Source organism: Lampris incognitus, chromosome 1, assembly GCF_029633865.1.
Source record: "Lampris incognitus isolate fLamInc1 chromosome 1, fLamInc1.hap2, whole genome shotgun sequence".
NCBI lineage: Eukaryota > Metazoa > Chordata > Actinopteri > Lampriformes > Lampridae > Lampris > Lampris incognitus.
In genome coordinates, this window is record NC_079211.1 from 56,798,797 (window position 1) to 56,820,162 (window position 21,366).

General features: G+C 42.9%; 1 protein-coding gene across 1 annotated transcript; it reads right to left on the bottom strand.

Annotated features, from left to right (window-relative positions):
* Positions 1-4,148: 4,148 nt before the first annotated feature.
* Positions 4,149-13,422, bottom strand: LOC130110803 (uncharacterized). Its single transcript, XM_056277987.1, has 8 exons — positions 12,930-13,422; positions 11,888-12,023; positions 11,460-11,543; positions 9,457-9,643; positions 7,421-7,493; positions 6,728-6,857; positions 4,531-4,741; positions 4,149-4,261 (listed from the first exon to the last, which is right to left on the bottom strand). Exons 2-8 carry the CDS (start codon positions 12,005-12,007, stop codon positions 4,149-4,151), a joined length of 918 nt encoding a protein of 305 aa, XP_056133962.1. The 5' UTR covers positions 12,008-12,023; positions 12,930-13,422.
* Between the last annotated feature and the right edge of the window lie 7,944 nt (positions 13,423-21,366).

Here is a 21,366-nt window from a genome sequence, read left to right on the forward strand (position 1 = left end):
GAAAGCACAGGATGTGGTTCTGAAGGCAGATAGAAACCTTTTCAGTCACATGATCCTGGTGGCTGAAAGCAGGAAGGTGAATCTGAAGGATGTCCTTGCCTACCCATTGGGCCCACTACCATGGGCACTGGCAAATGCTGATGGGTCCTTACGAAAAACAAACAAGGCTGCACTTGCCAGAGAGCTTGAAAAGAATGTATCTCCTGCAGAAGACATCCCAATCCCATCTACTTCCATCATTGATGGGATGAGCCTGGTCCAAAAAATGAATGGCAACAACAAAACCTTTGCACAGGTGGCAGAGTCAGCCTTGACCCAGGTCCTCCATGAGGGAGCACAGAGTGGGAGGATTGATGTTGTTTTTGATGTCTATCACCAGACTTCGATCAAAGATGCTGAACGACTGAACCGGGGTGGAGACATCACTCTCCAGTACAAGAATCTTGCAGAATCTTACACCACATCCAGCAGTGGAGAACATTTCTGTGCAGTTCCTCCAACAAGACCAGTCTCATCAAGTTTCTGGTGGAAGAGTGGAAACTCCCACGATACAGAGCTATGCTGCATGGCAAGGTGTTGTACATGACCTGTGAGGAAACCTGCTACAAGTTGACAGAAGATGGGTGTGAGGAAGCAGCAGAACTGCACTCCACACATGAAGAAGCTGACACCCGTCTGCTCCTGCATGCATTGCATGCAGCAAATGCGGGCTCAAAGTCAGTTATCATCACAGCTGAGGACACTGATGTCATGGTGCTTTGTCTTGGCTTCCAGAAGGACATCACCTGTCCCATCTACCAGAAGTGTGGGACTCAGAACCGCACACGGTTTGTCGACATCACCAAACTGGCAAGTTCACTTGGAGACAGCATCTGTGACAGCCTAATTGGCTTACATGCCTTCACAGGCTGCGACACTGTCAGTGCTTCCGCTGGTCGAGGGAAGCTGAATGCCCTGAAGATAGTGAGAAAGCACACTTCCTGCCAAGAGACTTTTAGTCAACTGGGACAGACATGGAATGTGAGTGATGAGCTGTTCCAGAAAATTGAGCAGTTCACCTGTTGGATGTATATGTTGCTAATAGCAGCACTGCTGAGGTGAACAAACTGCGTTACCAGCTCTTCTGCACCAAAAGGGGAGAGGTTGAGTCCAGCCAGCTGCCACCATGTAGAGACTGTCTCTTTATGCATGTTCAACGAGCCAACTATCAGGCAGCAATATGGAAGTGCTGTCTGCAGGCTAACCCTGTGGTGCCAAGCCCTACTGAGTATGGATGGACAGACGATGAAGGCAAGCTGGCCATTTACTGGATGCGCTCCCCACCTGCACCAGATGTGGTCTTGGAAATGCTAACATGCAAGTGCGTGCATTCATGCAAAATGCCAAGCTGCATGTGCCTGTCAAATGGACTTCCATGCACAGACATGTGCAGGTTACAGACCTGCAGTAACCAAAAACAGCAGGATGGTCCAGAACTGGACTTTGAACTTGGGGAGTCAGATGATGAGAGAAACGAGCAGTTTGATGAATGACAGTGTGATGATTCTGATGGTATTACTGTGGTAGTAGTCTATTGATGCACAGGATGTTGATTCTGGACTTGGTTACCCAGAGCTTGATAACAATAATGTAACCATATTCACATATACCCATTACCCTACCCATTACCATTACATATACCCACTAATGATATGGGATTACATGTATCATTGACTAAGTATATGTAAATGTCAATGTTGTTTAAAATATTAAAATAGTTCATTACCTCACTATGGTATTCCTTTTTATCATGTATTTTGATTGTGTATTTAAACAAATGTATAGAGACCAGTTTGTGACCTAACTGGCTTTGGTCTAGTTCTCATTTAAGGCTCACAATCACCTCACACAATGAAATAGTATGGGTATATTATACATTTCCTGAATCTTTACAGTCCTGTGAGTATTCCAGTTTTTGTGTTTTGTGTCCCTGATATTCCTAGATGCCACAGGGCTAAAAGAAAGTATATAGTTTAGGCGAAAATTGCAGAAAGATGTGTGTTATTGACGGGTTGAAGAGCTCAAGTGACCTCTATATTTGTGAGAAATATCCACAACAGGGCTTGAATGAAAGCTAAGAAGGTCCCCTTTAAAATGATACCAAAGACAATATTATAGAACATTGAAAAATGTCCTGACCATGAGGCTAAACCAGGATGTGCACCAGCGTCTAAAATGCAATTTAGTTTAGCGGGTGGTTAACTTCATGAGCTGATAACTCTTATACAGCTGCCACTCAGGAATGGTTATCATACCAAAACATCATCTACAGACATGGATCCTTTCAAAAATTATAAGTAAGTTTTGCCACCTTGAGTGTACCGAAATATCGTCTGGCCCATGGACTAAGAGGGTGAAGAAAGACACATTCATGTAGATGAAATATATTATATGCCTCGCACTGAATGTGGGGGGTTGCCCTCCCCTGGGGCCTTGGGAGAGATACCGTGTCTGGTGCAAGGAGGGCCCCTGATAAGAGCTGCAGGTCCAGACAGGATGAGCACTCCCTAAAGCTCAACCATGAGCATAGTGGACAGGAAAATCAAGGCCATGTGTGATGAATGAACGAGGGAGGTTTAGTATATAAAGAAGCTCACACACAAAGGAAGTCAGACACACACAACGGATTGGCAGAGTGTGTCTCCAGATCTGTACTCAATAAAATAATTTTAATCTCCTAAGACGTGGTGGCTGTTTTCTTCACATCAACGGACTCGGGGACGAGGACCACGAAGGTGATTCTCAACAGTATCTTTCCAGCAGGAGCTTTGGGCGGTGTTACCGTTGGGGAGTCGCTCATCTCGTCGACACTTCGTTTCTCTCCGCTGTACGCCGCAGACTCCACTGCCATCACATAGTCATGGTCCTTCAGAGACGAGGACCCACGGCTTCCCGCGGAGTCCACCTGCGCTTTTAGTTCCGTTTCTTGCTTATTTTATTCCTTGGACATGGTCAATCTGTCACTTTTAACTATTTAGTGGCGGTAAAGTAAACCAATAACTTACTTTGAGGAACTTTACACACTGCTCTGAGAGTCTGCACATGCTCAGTCCGCCATCTTGCCCGGAAGTCGGAAATTCACCAGACAGCCATCAGGTTCATGTTGCCTTGTACCGGCGTGTAATCCAATTGTTTGAGGCGAAGGTTGCCACGTCACCGGTTGCGATGGCAGTTAACCCGGTGAACCGGAAGTACCGCCATATTCGGTAGGCTACGCACGAAAGCCAACCAGCTATCAAGGGTCCGGATTTATACCTGGTTTATAGTGTGTCGCGTCGAATAACAACTTTAAACATATTAATGTAAACTACTAATAAGACACGTTAGCCCCGAGCTAACGGGTCTGACACTTTAGCCGACCCTTACCAAAAATGAGTATACTTACAGTATATTTTTTAAGTATACTTTAAGTTAAGTCCAAGTATACGTGTAGACTTATATTTATAGTATACTTGTAGTATACTTGCTAAAATACTAAATTCGGACCACTTGAAGTATACTACGAGTATACTCTGAGTAACTCATAGTATACTTACTCAGAGTATACTCATAGTATACTTCAAGTGGTCCGAATTTAGTATTTTAGCAAGTATACTACAAGTATACTATAAATATAAGTCTACAAGTATACTTGGACTTAACTTAAAGTATACTTAAAAATATACTGTAAGTATACTCATTTTTGGTAAGGGAAGTGCTGTAACCTTTCATCAGCTGAACACTAGACAATAGAATTGAATTAATGATCCACTAGATGGCACCATTCTACCCCTTCCCTCACACACACACACACACACACACACACACACACACACACACACACACACACACACACAGTTTTTCATATACCAACCATTATGGATTATTCAACCAAATCTTATAAAATTGGCTAATTATTCTCTTTGTTTTTAACTGTTTTATTGGGTAAACAAGTTGAATAAACAAGTAAACATTTCTTGCAGCAAGGTAACAGAATGTTCACAAATAGACAGCTGCACACTAATTTTTTTTTTTTCTTAATCAAAATGGATAAATGTGCGGCTACGTAGCGCAGTGGTTAGCGCAGCACGCTCTGGTGCCCAAAAATAAATCTTAAAAAAAAAGGATGATCAATGAATCACCTTATACTTTTTGGACGTATAGGCCAAGTTGTTACACTTCTGACGGATGATACGCCTCACCTCAGACACGGAAACAGACGGAAATTTGATCCGGGCATGCCCTGCAATGGACACAATTACCACAAGTTGTAAAGGTAGCCTTATGAAAGATATTATAATAATAAATAGGAATGCATGTTATACCCTTTAAAGATTGCTTCTATACATGAACAGCCAATCACAGACAAACTATAGCAGACCAATCATTTGCGTGGAGCCAATAACCCCCCATAAGTGAGTTTCAACCAACTGGTGGTAGTGTGTTGCACATGCCGAAATGGGTGAATGACTCTTGGTATGCGAGAAGTGACCACAATATTAAAAAACTCACCAATTAAGGCTTCAAGTTTTCCCCTATCCAATGACGGCTTGCATTCTAGCTCCTTGTGCGCCGCAGACTGTCTGCCTGTCAAGCTGGACAGGGCATCCCTGCCAAAGACTACAACGGCCAGGTCCCCAATGTAAGACGCATGTGTCGTTGAGCGTAGTGCGCTCAGCTTGACTTTTGAGACATAAACATCGGAACCTGGCACAAGACAGACCTGTAAAACATAATAGAAACAATTAGCACAACAAATCTACTTAGAAGAAGCTTTGAGAACAGGAGCGGGGCGTTCGAGCCTTTCGGCTCAAAGGCTCGATCAAACTGGAAGCTTGATGTACAAGTACACCCCCTGGACATAACGACAGTACATCACAGGGAAATTTCCCCAATCCAACCCTTCATGCTGAATGCCAAGCAGGGCGGCACTGGGTACCATTTTTACAGTCTTTAGTACTATGACGCAGCCACAGCCGATGGTGGGATTCGAACCAGCGTCCTCCCGATCTCAGGGCAGACATTCTAATCACTTGGCCACTGAGCCAGAACAAAAACCATGTATAGCAACGAGGGGCTACGACCGAAAATCAAAAATGGTCTGGGCGTATCTCTATGCCGGATGTCCATGCTAAATTTTGTCCAAATCCGTGCACATTTAGGCCCTCATATCGTGGTACAGACACAAACGCCACATTACGAGCAAAATGGCGGACTTCCTGTTGGACTAGGGCTAATTCTGCTAGTCAGTTTTGGTGTGTCTTCATGCCCTCAACCTGCATCCCAAATTTCATTTGCCTACAAAAAACCTTTGCACCTGCCCAAGCCATAGCGCGGCATTCAACGTGCCGCTCAGCCACGCCTGTTTGGGCTACGGACAAAATTTTAAAATGGTCTGGGTAGGGCTGTTCGATTTTGCCTAAAAAGAAAATCCCGATTTTTTTCTCTCAAAGCCGATTTTTCGATTACGATTACGATTGTTTTGTAAATAATAATTTAAAAAAAATGACAAAATGTATATATTTTGAATGTCTTTTTTTAACTTAACTTTTTTTTTTAATTCAAAGTGATAATCACATTATATTTAGTGATGCAAATGATTAAAATATTTAATTGTGATTAATCGTACTATTTCCATAGTTAACTAAATGTGTCTTGAAATATTAGCCTAACTGTAAATGATGGGTCACTCACACATATAGCCTACAGTAGAAAAGTAGAATAGAGGGATCAAGCACACACACACACACACACCAGAAATCTCTTCATTACTAAGTCAGACAGCAAGCGTTGATTTTTTGGACACCGACTGCATGGGCTCACAGAAATAACTGATAATCCCATTGCAAGAGCTGCATTGCAGCTCGTGTCGTGAAGTATGTTTGGCCCACACACACCCCGGGCCCAGACCTCTGCGCTCCAGCACGCACATACACTATGGATGCATTCTCATCGCATTCAACCCCAAAGCATACCGCATGCGCGTAACGCACTACTAGAACGCAAAATACTATCTACCGGTAGTCCATATCTACTGTTTATCTACCGTAGATATTCACAACTTGGAGTACACACAGATACAGACACAAGTCACATACAGACAAATGGCCTACCTGCACAGTGTTCCCCTGCCTCGGGCCAACGGTACAGACATCATGCAAGCAAGACAGGTAATACAGTTGAGTTGTAGTTCATGGGATGTGCGCATTTAGCCTATGTGCAACAATGTGAATCCTGGTATTGGTAAACGCGGATCGGGACTCGTCATTGTCGCATTTGCCCGGTAAAGTGAAGTACTGTACCAGTTCTTTCTGCCGAGAATGGAAGTTTGTAACGGTAGTCCAGTAGCGTCGCGAGCCGGCATTGTTATTGTTTTCAAGACTCGCGCTCGTGTGTGGAAGATGAAAGGCAGCGGAAACTACGGTGGCTTATATATACCAAAAATAACGCGTTTGTGGAAATCGAATGTACGATGTGAACATTTAAATAACCGTTTTCACCAGGAAATCGTTCTGTTCGGTTGAACCGAAACATCGCGCAGCTCTAGGTCTGGGTGTATCTCCAGGCCAGACGCACGTGCAAAATTTAATCAATCAAATCCGTGCACGTTTAGGCCCTCACATCGTGATGACAGACAAACGGACAAACAATCGGACTGACGGACACAAAGGTAATCCAGGTGAATGTGCTTTAAAAGTGCAATACTTGCCATGTTGTTAGACTCATTAGATGACTCTTCAGCAGATGGACACCTCACTGGTTTTGCAGCTGGAGATGTTGGAGATGACATTGCAGCACGTGCAGATGTTGGTGATGACATCACTGCTGCAGCTGTGGTGCTAGATAGATTAAAACAAGTGGAAACCAGTCAAAAAGAAGTGGGAAAAGTGGAAGACTGCCAGTCTTGAAACAAATTATTTTCTAAAAATTCTGGTACAGTCGTAGTTCTGTCGCCCCACAGCTAGAAGGCCCTGGGTTCGAGTCCTGCAGAGGACGATGTGTCTCCAGTGGGGGGGGGGGGGGGGGGTTCAGAAATGGGGATGGCTAGTGACTCTACGGTGTCCATTGTCCGGGCCGTAAGGTGAAGCCAGTTTAAGCCAATCTCTTATGTGCAAAACTCCCAAATATGTGGACACGGAATAGGATGGTTTTTGGGCCTTTCTGTGTGGAGTTTGCATGTTCTCCCCGTGTCCCCAGGGGTTTCCTACTAACAGGAACCCCTCACAAAAACATGTAGTACCCTGGTCACTATAGCACCTCCTCTGGTCAATTGGGCGCATGATGGGAGAGAAAGGAATTGGTGAGAATAACTTGATCCTCCCACGCATTACATGCCACTGGTAAAAAGTCTCCAACGCTACTTCACAACAAACGATTGAGCATGTTGCCTCACAATCCATACCTTGGGTGCTCTTGCTGGCTAGCTTGAACCCGTTCCAGCATCTTTTTCAGATGCCTCACAGCCTTTGGAAGCTCTGTTAAGAGAAAGAAGAATAATTTTAACAAGAAATCAAGCAGACACCTTGCATAAAAGCGGTGTTGAACAGGTTGAAGTGTGGAGGGTTTGAATGGGCCATGGTTTTAGCAATGCAGTCGTAGTGTGATCATGGCCCCTTTACAGGCATGGATTTCAGCAAGACTGGGCTCACGCTTCAGCAGCAGAACTGTCGCTAGGCTTTGCTCATAGCAAACTTAAGCAGGGGATAGGAACCACACATCAAGCACATGCCTGACTGCTAAGCCACATCCAGCCATTTGGAGTTGTGGCAACTATGTCGGAATTTAATGAGTGAATTTGGTGTTTTATTGTGTTGATTGATTTAACTTGGCATGTACAATTGATATTGTAGGCTGAATGAAGTCAGTGAACACTTTAACAGACTGGCAAACAAAATGCTGTATAGCTCACTTGCCCTTGCGCTGAACGACTGCATATAAAACCAAGAAGTGTATCCCACTGTCGGATCCTGGTGTGAAAATGAAGCATTAAATCATGACAAGCAGTGGGTTGACCTATTTCAACCACACCTAGGGCATGGAGCATTAGTGATAACATAAGTGAATGGCATTCATTCATTCATTAATAATAATAAATTATTAATTAATAATATATATCAACTGGAGCGAGCACGTAACCAACGAGCAACTGTATGGTGGGCTGCCACGGTTGAGTGACAGGGTTGCATCCAGGAGGATGCAATTTGCAGGTCACTGTCACCGACACCCGGAGCTTCCAGCTGGCAGACTTGTGCTATGGGAGCAGTCACGTGCACGTGGGCACCGATCGAAGGGTCACCCCACAAAAACATTCGTGGAGGTTTTGGCGCAGGATGCTGGGGTGGAGAGCTCTGCGGAGCTGGCCAGATGTATGTATGAAAGAGAAGATTGGAAAATACGTTGGCGAACTCGTCTGAGGACGACCTAATGAATAGGGTGGTTGTGAGACCCGAGCGAAGCGAAGTATTGATCTGAAGTATGTTGAAAGCCTAAGGGTGCTGGGTAGAAAGTTCCAACTATGAAAAATGAAACCTCTTGTTCAAGTTTATTTCTATATTTCAAGCCTATAAGTGTGCTCCTTGTTCAAGCCTGAAGCTGGAAAAGAATCTTGAACAGGAGCACTGTTTGGGGGTGGTGGTGGGATAAAATATCACCAAAATTGATTATCGTCTTGAGGCGTTAGACCCCCTAGGTGTGGTTGAAACAGACCGACCCACTGCTAGGAGTGATTGAATGCTTTTCAACCCGATAGGCAACAACAGTCCCGCCCCTTCCTGTTTACTCCAACGGACTCAAGCTAATTCGGAAGTCATTCATTTTCCCATAGACCTGTAACTAAATCATCATTTAAACGATTTCTAAGCCTCAAACCGAGTAAAAATATATATGTGGGTTATCAGGACCACAAGCCTCATTGATATATACCAAAGGAATTTAAAAAAATAACATAGAAAAAATCGTTTTTTTCTCATTTTTCCTGTTTGTTTTTTTAAATTCCTTTGGTATATATCAATGAGGCTTGTGGTCCTGATAACCCACATATATATTTTTACTCGGTTTGAGGCTTAGAAATCGTTTAAATGATGATTTAGTTACAGGTCTATGGGAAAATGAATGACTTCCGAATTAGCTTGAGTCCGTTGGAGTAAACAGGAAGGGGCGGGACTGTTGTTGCCTATTGCTATAAAATAACACACATTAGTAATTGACGCATAAGGGAGAAGGAGTGGGTTGGCCTCTTTTCACCACACCCTTCAGCCAATCAGAATCAAGAGGCACAATCAAGAGGCACTACTTGCCGTAGTAGAAATGTAAATTGACAGCCTTCCAGGGCAGGGGTACGCTTGCGTTCAATGTATGACGGATGCTTCATTGTCACTACACTAAGCCAGGCTATCAAAATGATTTGTGAGCTGGAAAAAGTTGAGATCAAATTATCACCTCTGGCTGCATCGAGTAGCTCCCCCTTCAGGTTCTGGTTTTCTTCTTTTAGTTCTTCGTTTAACTCTCGAAGTCGCCGATTTTCCATGATGGCCTGGCTCCACGTCCGGGGGAGGGGGGGGTGGGTCAGGTCCTCTGGTTCATCCAATGCCTCGTCCTCCATCTCCTCAGGCTCTTGCCTAGTGGACTACATCACAACAAATTATGGTATGCTCACACCGAAAATGCACCACTAGGAAAGCTAAGAGCTCTAAAGCCATGGGATTTACTGGTCACTTGTTGTAAGTCAATGAGATAGTTGAGCTGGGGGGGGGGGTCAGATCCTAGCCACAAGCAACAACAATTACATGTCTGTACTGTACCGAAAGCCCTGTACCAAGTATACCGAACATCAGAATCAAATCATTCGATCAGATTGATGTTAGCACACTGTCAACTCCAGTGAAATAGAGTAGCGCTTTTGACTGTTTTGCCCTCTCCGCCAAAGAAATTGGTTACTGGCCAAGGCTGGAAATTGGATGTTTACCTTTATCATGCACTGTAACAAGTTGCACTAAGGGCTCCGTTATGCTTGTTCTCGAGAGCCTGTCGCGCGACATTTGAGCAAGGAAGTTCCAACAGGAAGAGTTACGGTGGGCATGGCTAGCCTCTATGTAGAGTCCTTGCGAGGGGTGAGTGCTCAGTAGAAACCTCTACAGACCTCTGTAAAGGCTTCTGTTGAGAATGCACCCCTCGCAGGGACTCTAAATAGAGGCTAGCCATGCCCACTGTAACTCTTCCTATTGGAACTTCCTTGCTCAAATGTCTCGCGACAGGTTCTCGAGAACAAGCATAAATGAGCCCTAAGTCCCACCTTTTTCTATTATGTTAAAAAGATTGATTCCTTTTCTAGTCTTTAAAGACACATTCAGTGATTTATTTATGTGAATACAGCACCAAAACAGCTCCACATTCTCTTAGAACACACTATTCTAAGGTGTCTGGGCAAATGCCCAATATCTTGAGACCCCCTCCTTTCCTGTATTTGGGTACTGAAACTTTCTTGGAGCCACCCATTTTTGGTTCCTAATGGTTTCCCTAGTGGTAATAGTTTCCGTAATGGTTGCTCTAAGGTGTCTGGGCAAATGCCGGATATCTTGAGACCCCCTTCTTTCCTGTATTTGGTGTCTGAAACCTTCTTGGAGGCACCCATTTTTGGTTCCTAATGGTTTCCCTAGGGGTAATGGTTTCTGTAAAGGTTCCTAATGGTTTTCCTAATGGTTTCTAATTGTTTCCTAATGGTCTGGCAATTTTTTTGTTTTTCATTGGCCAAATCACTGAAGGTGTCTTTAGGTCAGAGTAGTGCCAGCGGTATGTACCGAACTGCAATATTTTCCATTACAGTACAGTCGATATCTGCATGGTCGAAACATGTCGCTGTTTGACATGTCTAGCCACTAGGCTTTTTTATTTAAATAACTCCTGCCGAGTGCCTGGAAAAACTTTTTTCAATCTGATTCGTTTTTCCAGGATATCCAAGAGCACAGCGCTACACTACTTGATTACCAACCTTGAGTGCCTGGTTAACACACCCCCAGAACAACATTGAGCTGAAAGCTTCATTTTATCACAAAGTTGATGATAATCCCAGTGAATGTACTAACTCCATGTAAGATGTTAGAGTTTACCCTCTAAAGGCTACACTTTGGTGAAGCGCAGCATCATCAAAGCACCAAGAAGTAGAATTTAAAAATTCTACTTCCTGTTTTGAAAAAGAAAATGGCCAGTGATTTGTTCTGTGTTACATACTGATCAAAACATCCAATTGGAGCAAGTCTCTAACGCATTCCTGTGAGGGGTTTTGGACGTTTAAAGAATTTGGTCATATGACCAAATCGTTAGCTAGCTCATGCTACCTTGTGTTAGTGATCCTTTCGGGGTAAGGATTCATTAGAAATTAACTTGTAAAAAGGGTGCAGTGGCCCTTTAACCTCTCTACTTCCAGTCTATGTCTAATTCAATACCATTAGTTCTTCCTTCAATTTTTCGACCATGTCCGACGAAGCTTTTTTCTTGTCCTTCTGGCTCTGGGCTGTCGATGACACCTTCTGTTGGAAAGGAAAATCAGATTGTTTTCATTATGAGAGTGCAATGACAGATGTGCATTTGCGTTTATGAGGACAATGAAAAATGTTTACAATTGTGCTATTGACCTGATACGCTCAATGTAGACTTTTTTCAAATGTTCGATGCAATAATATGAAATACCTATGACAGAGGGGTTCGCTAGTCATGCAGTACTCATAATTAAAAAGGGTATGGCCTTTTAATTTGGAGGGTAGTAACAAGTAGGCAAATCAAGAGCATGAGTGGATACACCAGTAACAAACAGTGAGTAGAAGTATAATGCTTTGTCTACATGCAAAAGGTGAAAGTGCTTTTTTAAGGTTACCTTCGGTTTTTTGGGCCGAATCTCCTCCTCCTCCTCAGTTAATTTTTTGGGGGGATTCGCTTGCGGGAAGTGTCCCAAATGTTGGAGCCCTTTCTGCCAAACTCCTCTCGTTTCTGGCATAAATCAGGGTAGTCATCTGGACGGAGAAAATTGTTATTTCGAGAGGAAGCTAGTAAAGTATTCACACCCTTTCATTTTTTCCACATTTTGATACGGTACACCCTTATTCCATGATGGATTGAAAGGGCTACTCCACCCTTGATACAAGTTAATTTTTAATGATTCCTTACCCCAAAGGATTACTGTAACACCATCTATATGCTAGCTAACGTTTGTACCATGTGACCAAAACTTTAAATGTCCATAGATCCTCACAGAAAAAGAGTTGACTGTTGCCCCTTTAAAATGAGTCTTTTTATGAATTCAAAAGGGCTGCCGTCCTACCCGCCTGTCATCCTAGGGAGGAAATAAGAGCTTCTGAGCACAGGACAATGGCAAAAATAGTAGCTGCACAGCATCATGACTCAATTTAGCATAGGAATGCCTTTTTTTTCTAAATTGAGTCAAATCTGTAAATTTCATTTTTACCACTAGAGGTCGCTAAAATCACTTACTGTCCCTTTACAGATTTTGGTCACATGGTAAAAACGTTAGCTAGCGGACGCTAGCAAGGTAGCTATCATAAGCCTATATGAATGGCACTAGAACTAGCTGGCACAAGCTGGCAGACTGATGCTGGGAGCTAACCGGAGAGGGCACTAACTAAAATTTATCGGTGGTTAGCATTTTAAATGGTAGCAAGCTTGATACGCTAACGTTAGCTCCGGTTAGCTCCCAGTATCAGTTTTCCAGCTAGCTAGCTAATAATGTCACATTTTCTAGGCTAAAGGCTGGGGTTGCCAGCCGGATAGCCTATTGCACGTGTAATAAATTACACTCTATCTCTAACGTTAAATAATGAAGGAAATGGCCTTTTACTCTGATATGTCAGGGTAACGTTAAACATTTTCAACAAGTATGAAGTAATTTTAACTCAACTTACTACCGAAGAGCAACACTTTGGCCTCGTAGCTACTTTCTGTCTTCTTTTTCCCCTCAAACACCTTCCACCTGACCTGGATCCATCCATCGTCATTTTGAAGGTCTGGACATTCTTCTATCACTGGGTCTAAGCCCTCCAAATCGTCGGGTTGAATTTGGGTTACCGAGCCCACTTCAACTTTTTTGTCATTTTTAAAATAAAACAAAGCGTACTTGTAGTCCATGTTCAGATTGTAATTTTTGCTAACGTGCACCCACGCCGTGAAATGACCGAAATCCCGCTCTTGAAGGGAATTCTGGGATTGATATTTTGGCACGCATGCGCACACTACACAACATAAAGGTAACATCGCTTTTCGGTTCTCGCACGCAGCTAACGTAGCTAGCCAGCTACAATGGCGAAAAAAAGGGGATCTTACAAAGGATACCTTGAAGATGGAACAGAGAACATTCCAAAACAAACACAACATAGCCGGACGAAACGGGTAAGTGACTCCAGGTAATTCTAGGTATTACGGCGGGATATATGTTTGAACTTCAGTTCAGCATGCTAACGGTAAACGGTAGCTACCGGTAGCTAGCACTAGCAAAGATTCGGGGTCCTCCCTATAGTCCCCGGGTCCTATAGTCCCCGGGTCCTATGTTCCCCGCTTTGTATGAGACCGGGGAATATCGGACCTTTTTGTAAACAGGGGGCCCTATATTCCCCACTTTTCACCAAAAGGGTCCCATGTTCCCCGTTTTGTATGTCCAGGGGAACATAGGACCTTTCTTTATAAAAAGGGTCCTATGTTCCCCTAGGGCACCCGGGGAACATAGGACCCTTTTTATAAAGAAAGGTCCTATGTTCCCCGGTCAGCAGGTTTGACGCTGTTTGGCGCAAAAAGTGCATTTTCAATAATGCATTATTTAGGGCAGATTATTAAGAAGACAATGAATCATACGATTTCTATTTTTATATCACAAAAACGAATTCACAAAGTCCAGGTTGGCTAAAGTATGTGGAAACTTTCGACACTAAACCAATTTCAACTTATTAGGCTATAGCCTATATTTGGGCGCATAACCCACCCTGGTAGTTCTCTGATATTTATGCGTGAAATGTGTCACTTATCGAGGAAAATGCGCCTCGCCGAGTAGGTGAGCTGGCTCGTCTGTGTCTGAATGTAATATAGTAAGCCTATGCTCCTTGGGCAATTGTACCCGGGCGTAGCTCAGTCGGTAGAGCTCTCGCCTATGGATCGCAAGGTTGTGAGTTTGATCCCGGGTGCCGCCAACTCAGCGTATGAGTAGCTTTTGTGCCAACAGTGCGGGGAGCTGAGGATACTATAGGCGTGATAATCTTTGGTACTCGGTCTGTGGCTTTGTGTACCTATGACTGAATCAGAGCAAAGGATGGTAGTGGAAAAGACCTGACTGGCTCAGCGGGGATTGATATTACCATGACTGTACCAATCAGGGACGGCTGGTATAAATGGGCTCCAAAACAGAGACAGCCTATCAGCCTACACTATCAGGGGTGCAAGCCTTTTAAATGCAAAATGCGTAATTATTTGTATGTTATTGATTACATTTTAATGCTATTATCGTCCGACAATATCGACAGACTGATAATATTGAGTCTTCCTGTTCCTATTTGTCACCTCTTTTTGACATTGATGTCAGTTTTCAATGGTGCTAGGTTTGCATCCCTGCGCTATAGCAAGGAATTGAAGAATACAAAATTAAACATTTTCCTGTTTTGACCTGTAGGAAGAATCAGTTGATCCTGTTGAGGGCACGAGCATTGGTGACAAAAGAGCCAGTAAAGACTTGATGTTGGGTGAATCTGATGAAGAGAGCCTGCCTGGATCTAGTAGCAGTATTGTAAGTGTTATCAAAGATATTATATTAGAAGATTTCTCGCTCGTATAATTTTGAATGGATTTTACTGTAATAGGGGTGGAGATCAAAGATGGCACTCTATTCACACTCTGACCAATCACATTACAGAAGCCTGACACGCCCTCGTAATGTGATTGGTCATAGCCCGAGGGCACTATGTCGAGTATGCCCAGAAGACACGTGTCTTCTGAGCATGCTCGACGGAGTGCCCTGCTATTACAAAGATGGCAGGAGAGGGAGCTGTCTCGCACAAGTGTCTCTGGTGTTATCTACACAATAAATTGTAAGGGTGTCGAGTATGCAATGGCTAACATAACATGCTTAACGTGTGTCATCTGATCATTTCATCCAATAGTGCAAGACTATGACAAAAAATTAGGGCGAGAAAGGGGGTTGTCAACATCCTCAAAGGGCCACAATTGAGACACCACCAAAACCAATCAAGCTTGAATAAAAACTCTTGCAATGCATGGGTTGACCAGTTACTTACTGAATGTCACATTACTCAGCCTACACAGGTGACTTTTACCTTTGTTTCATGTTTGTCCCTGAGGCTACAATAGCCTACTAGGCTATGAACGGCCTTGTCCGAGGCTTGTGTGCATAAAAAGCTGGTGGTGCAAAACCACTGACAGGTTCAGCAAAAGGGCATTTTTGTGATGTAAAACAAACATTCCTCATTAATTGCTCTTGCGACTCTCACGCCATCTACTGGGACTTGAGTTTTATGTGGGCCTAAGCTGGATTCTCTCTGTAGCACCGCGTTCTGGGGATAGCTCCACCTCCTGTCCCATCAATTTTTGCTAAGAAGATTCGACTCTTTCACAGGGGGTGTGGTTCACCTCCATTGGAAAGGGGAGCATGCTCAGTAGAAACCTCTACACTGCACTTACACACCAGGCCAGCAGAGAACAGTGAGAGCTGTGGGCGCCTCATGGCTCTCGCACACCGGGCCAGCAGAAAGCAGTAAGTGCAATGTAGAGGTTTGTACTCAGCATGCTCCCCTCTCCAATGGAGGTAATCCACGCCCCTTGTGACTCTTCCTGTCGAATCTTCCTAGGATTGTTGTAGTAGTTGCCGGTTTAGTTTCAGGAAGTACTCATGTTCTGCATAAATCCTATTAAACAACAATGGTTAGAAATGTAATGGATGAACTCAATCATATTTTTTCCTGTGTTAACTCTTAAGATTGAGGAAGATGCAGCTGGTTTTGAGGACAGCTTGCCAGTTGAGGAGAATCTGCCTGTTGAGTGTGTGGAGGACAGCAACGAAGGAGCCAGTGGAGACTCGATGTTTGATGAACCTGAAGAAGAGAGCTTACCTGGATCTTCAGAGGTGCGTCCTCAACTTTTGCTTCAGTAGCCGTCTTAAAATGAACGGACTGTATACATTTCTAAACTGTATCAAGACTTAAATCCTAAAAAAACTGCCTCTGCATCAATGGGTTAAGCAGGTCTGTGCTGCTGTTTGTAAGGGTTTTTAAATGGAAACCAGCATTCTGCATGCTCTTTTAGCATTGCGCATGTGAAAAATTCCACTTCCTGTTTGAAAAAAAACCCCCAACCAATGGCCCTTTAAAGTTACACGCTTGTAGATGGCATAATAATGCTGTTACCACATTTTGCAAGTGATGTCAACATACTGCATAAACATGCATTGGATAGGGCTGTGCCGGCCCTCATTTGTTTACATTTGGAATTGATCGCCTGCCCAACAGCCACTACACTGTTGGCTCTTTTTTCTGTACAGTCAGATAGTTATGATTCCTCTGGACCGATTTATAGCATATTTGGGATTTCTGATTATAATAGCTTCTGTCTTCGCCTGGGTGTGCCTTTACTAAGTAAAGCAGTAACGTTAACATTAACCAAGAGGAGCCTAGCCTAGTACTTCAACCTTGTGGGTCGTGACCAAAATGTGTCTCACCGCTCGCCAGGCCGTTTTGTTTATGTCACCCCAATACCATGTTGGAAAGCGGAGAATTAGTAGAATCCACCTCAGATGTTCATTTGGATGTCCCTAAAGCCGGATAAGACACCAGGACAAGAAAGGAACTACTACATCCCTCCCTCACCCTTTTACCCCATTGTGTATCCCAATTGCCCAACAGGATATGCCAGCCATGGGTGACATATCCCCACTGGCATCAGCCCCCCCGTCCCCCGAGAAACACTTGCACAAAGCTAGACTATGTTCAGGTTTTGGGGTTAATGAAACTAAATTGCATTTTCCTGTCATCCTGCAGAACGAGGGTGTATCTGATGAAGAGAACCTGTCTGATGAGGGTTTGATGGCAGGAAACCAAGGAGATGTGGAAGACTTAATACAGGCTGAAGCTGACGTTGACATCATTCCTGTGCCTCCAGAAGATCAAGCAGATGATGATGCAGATCTCTTGTATCCAGGGGCAAGTCTTACAAGAAATGAAAGTGTATTGATGTTGATGTCTTATATATTGCGTCTTAATTTAACAGGCGAAGCAGTCAGTCACTTGTTAGAAATGTTCAACATTATGTTTCCAGGTCTCATCCCATCGTCACATTACCTTTTCAAAAAAGAGTTTGGAAGTTCGTCAGATTGTGAGGTTCACTTTTATTGTGAAAAATGTTCGGCTTACCTTGGCATTCGAGCCAACTGTCCTTCACACTGTAATTCATGCAACACTGTATTTGAAGCTGAAACAAATCTAAAGAATGGTATTTACTTCCTTTTTTTGCCCTTGCATGACCAGATTAAGCAACTTCTAGAAGAACATGATGTCAGTCTTAATGAGAAAACTAGTACCACTGGGGTGTTATCTGACATGCAGTCTGGTCAAGAATATCAAAAGTTGTGTGACACTGGAGTGTTGGGCAAAGATGATTTGTCACTCATTTGGAATTGCGATGGTGCCCCTGTTTTTAAAAGTTCTAAATGCAGCATTTGGCCTATCCAGTGTCAGGTAATAGAGCTCAAACCAGAACTTAGGAAAAAACATGTGCTAATGTCAGCTTTATGGTTTGGGCCAGGCAAACCATCTGTTTTTACATTGCTTGAACCCTTTGTCAAAGAGGCCTCACTCTTGGAGAAAGAAGGAGTGGAATGGCAGGATGCTCAGGGAAACTCTCACATTTCTAAAGTGTTTGTACTCATCTCCAGCTGTGACTCGGTTGCTCGTCCGATGCTACGTAACACAAAGCAGTTTAACGGCAACTATGGTTGTGACTTCTGTTACCATGAAGGGGGTGATAAAAAATATCCGTACAAACAACCTGAACCTCCCCTTAGAAATGAAAAGGATCATTTTGATCATGCAATGGCTGCTACAGAGTTGAACCCAGTGTTTGGTGTCAAAGGGCCATCTCCGTTAATGAAGTTAAAACACTTTCAGATGGTAAATGGGTTTGTCCCTGAGTACCAACATAATGTTTGCTTAGGAGTGACACGACAGATGGCAGGATTGTGGTTCGACACCGAAAACCATCAGAGCCCATTGTATATCGGTAGGGAAATAGCAGAGGTGAGCAAGCGACTTGAAAATATCCAACATCCTGCTGAGATTACTCGAACCCCAAGATCTCTTAATGACAGAAAGTTCTGGAAAGCTTCAGAGTGGCGAGCGTTTCTGCTTTTCTATGCTCTTCCTGCCTTAAAAGGCATACTCCCTGCTAGATTTTGGAATCACCTTTTCCTACTTGTTTTTAGCATATATACGCTACTAGAGGATCAGGTCAAGACCAGCTGTACATTTGTGTCTGAACTGTCTCTGAAGAAATTTGTCATAGAATTCCAGAGGCTTTATGGAGAACAAAACATGACGTTTAACATACATTTGCTCACGCACGTCCCTCAAAGTGTTAGACATTGGGGTCCATTATGGGCTACGTCAACGTTTCCATTTGAATCAAATATGGGCACTCTGCTTCGTTACTTTCATGGAACCCAATATGTCCCCTCACAAATAGTCAGAAAGTTTATCTTGTGGAGAGAGTTGCCTCGGAAAATCAAACAGATTACAAGTCCAAATGTGCACTCCTTTGTGGAAAAGCTCTACTCAAAAGAACGACAAACTAAAAAGTGTGAGGTACTGAATGAGACTGTCACAGGATTTGGGCACCCTCCTGTGCGAGCAAATGTCCCAAATAGACATGCCATCGACAACTTGTGTAGATCAATTGGTAACTTCACTGTAGCTGACTGCTTTTGGTCACATAGACGTTTTTTGATAGATGGGGTTCTGTACCATAGTGAAACATATGACAGGCTTAAAAAAAGACGTAACAATGGTGCATGCTTGAATGATGGTACATTTTGCTTGGTTGGTGATCTTGTGGTTTTTAAAATCAACTGTGAACATCAAAGCCCACCTGCCACTTGTGAATGTGAGAAACATTGCTGCATATTAGTTGAGATGCTCAAAACAAACAGGAGACCAGTGTGTAATGATGCCCAAGTTGGGGCAGAGAGTCGTTTCATCCATGTAGTTGAGAAGACTGGCAATGTCTGTGCAATCTGGCCATATATGGTGAAAAAGAAATGTGTTCTTGTTGAAACTGATCAATTGTATATCATGCAATTGCCAAATGTGCATGAACGTGACTAGCAACTTGTGTATGTGAGATGCATAGTATCTTAAAGGGGCCCACACAACCTAAATTCACTTTCATGTAGCCTTCTTCATTTGCACATAGCAAAAGCTGCGATTATTTCACACTACTATGAAATGCAGGAACAGCGTTTATGACCGACAGTCTTGCTAACCAATCAGAATCACGTTGCTACGTGTATGAATCCTTGCTCTCCAATCAAAAGTGGTTGCAACAACTCGCGCGGGCAAGGAGACAGCCAGAAACACATGGCTACTTGTCATTCACGCGACTCGTTCACGTCGCTTAACAAGAAATGCAAGAGCATTCAAGTTGTCAAATTGGTTCCCAAGCAGCACTTCCATCATTTGTAAATATTTCGTATTTGAGAGACGAGGGACAGAAGGTGTCTCTCGGAAAACGGTTCTATGCTAGATCTGCCGAACCCAAACTGCTAAGTCGCGAGCAACACAAGAAACCTACATGAAGATCTTCTTATGGTGACCAAAGGACATTACATAACACATTTTTTAGGCTAAAACTACAGATTTGAGGTATGTTAATTTGGGATGTGTGGGGCCCTTTAATTAAGATGCACAGAATAAAGAGTAGTTGACCATATTAGGCTAGAGCAGAAAACACTGCTCTAATTGAAGCAGCAGATATGTGTACTTGTTTAATCTGATCAATTGCACACTGCAAATGTAATGACTTTCTCCACTTGAAATGTGACTCATCTTGTCCCACTTTGAATGGATTTTTGTAAGTCACTTTGATTAAGTTCCTGCCGAAGGACTATGTAAACTGAACGTGAATTGAATGGTCAATAATGCTCAATAAAAACGTAAAAAGAGGAACCATGTGTATCTGTTTTTAAAATGTTACATGCATGAAATAGTTGGATAGTTTGCCTGCATGCATGCAACTAGGATACAGCACACTTGTACTTTTATGTATTGTATACTTTAGTTAAGTAATATCCATGATGGTAGTAAATTTGGTTTGTAAATAGTATACAAGTACTTTAGCACAGATCTTGCATGACCACAGATGCCTAAACTCACTTACAAATGTAGTAGTCTTTTTCATTTTTGTCTTTGTCGATTTTAAGCCACCAGATTTTCAGAGCTAAAAAATCCCAGCTTCAGTACGATTTCCAGGCTGAGATAAATGCCCCATCTCCTTGGCCCCATTCTATTTTCTGTCTCAGTGTGATGTCATCATGGGACCACAGAACTTAAAACTAGCTAATCACAGGTATAACAATCTGATTTTTTAAAATCTACCAACTTGAAAACATAGGGTCACATGTTTAAGGCCTGTCTGCAGCAGAAGTCTTTCCCCTTATTAATGCTCATAAAATCAGGACGGTTGAACTTGAGGTCAGAAAATGGGGTAAAGAAATGGTCGAAACAGGACCAAAAAATGTCTGTTCTGACGAAAGGACATAAGATAACACATTTTTTAGGCAAGAACAACATATTTGGTGTGTTACTTTGGCATATTTGGTCCCCTTTAAGATTCTCAGATATTTCCTTATGGGAAATGGCTAATGGTTTGTAAGATTTTTTTCAGCAGGGAGGGCTGATTTACTGAAAGTACTGGCTTAGGCTTATACACTTATTTATAAATTATAGCTATACTTAAAGTATACTTCGACTTATTCTGTGTCAGTTTATAATAGGCCAAGTATACATTAGTTATACTTTTAGTATACTTTGGTTTAAGTATACTCCTGAATAGTAAATTCAAAGTTAACTTAAAGTATACTTACACAAGTATAAGATTATAACAAGTATACTTTGGTTTAAGTATACTCATGAATAGTTAATTTAAAGTATACTTATACAAGTATAAGATTATGAAAAGTATACTTAAAGTATACTTAGTTTATAAAAAGTATACTATACGTATCATACTTTTTGGTAAGGGGAGCGGTTAGTGACGTCGCCTTGTGGTGCAGTACACCCCGTATCGAATCCCGCACCG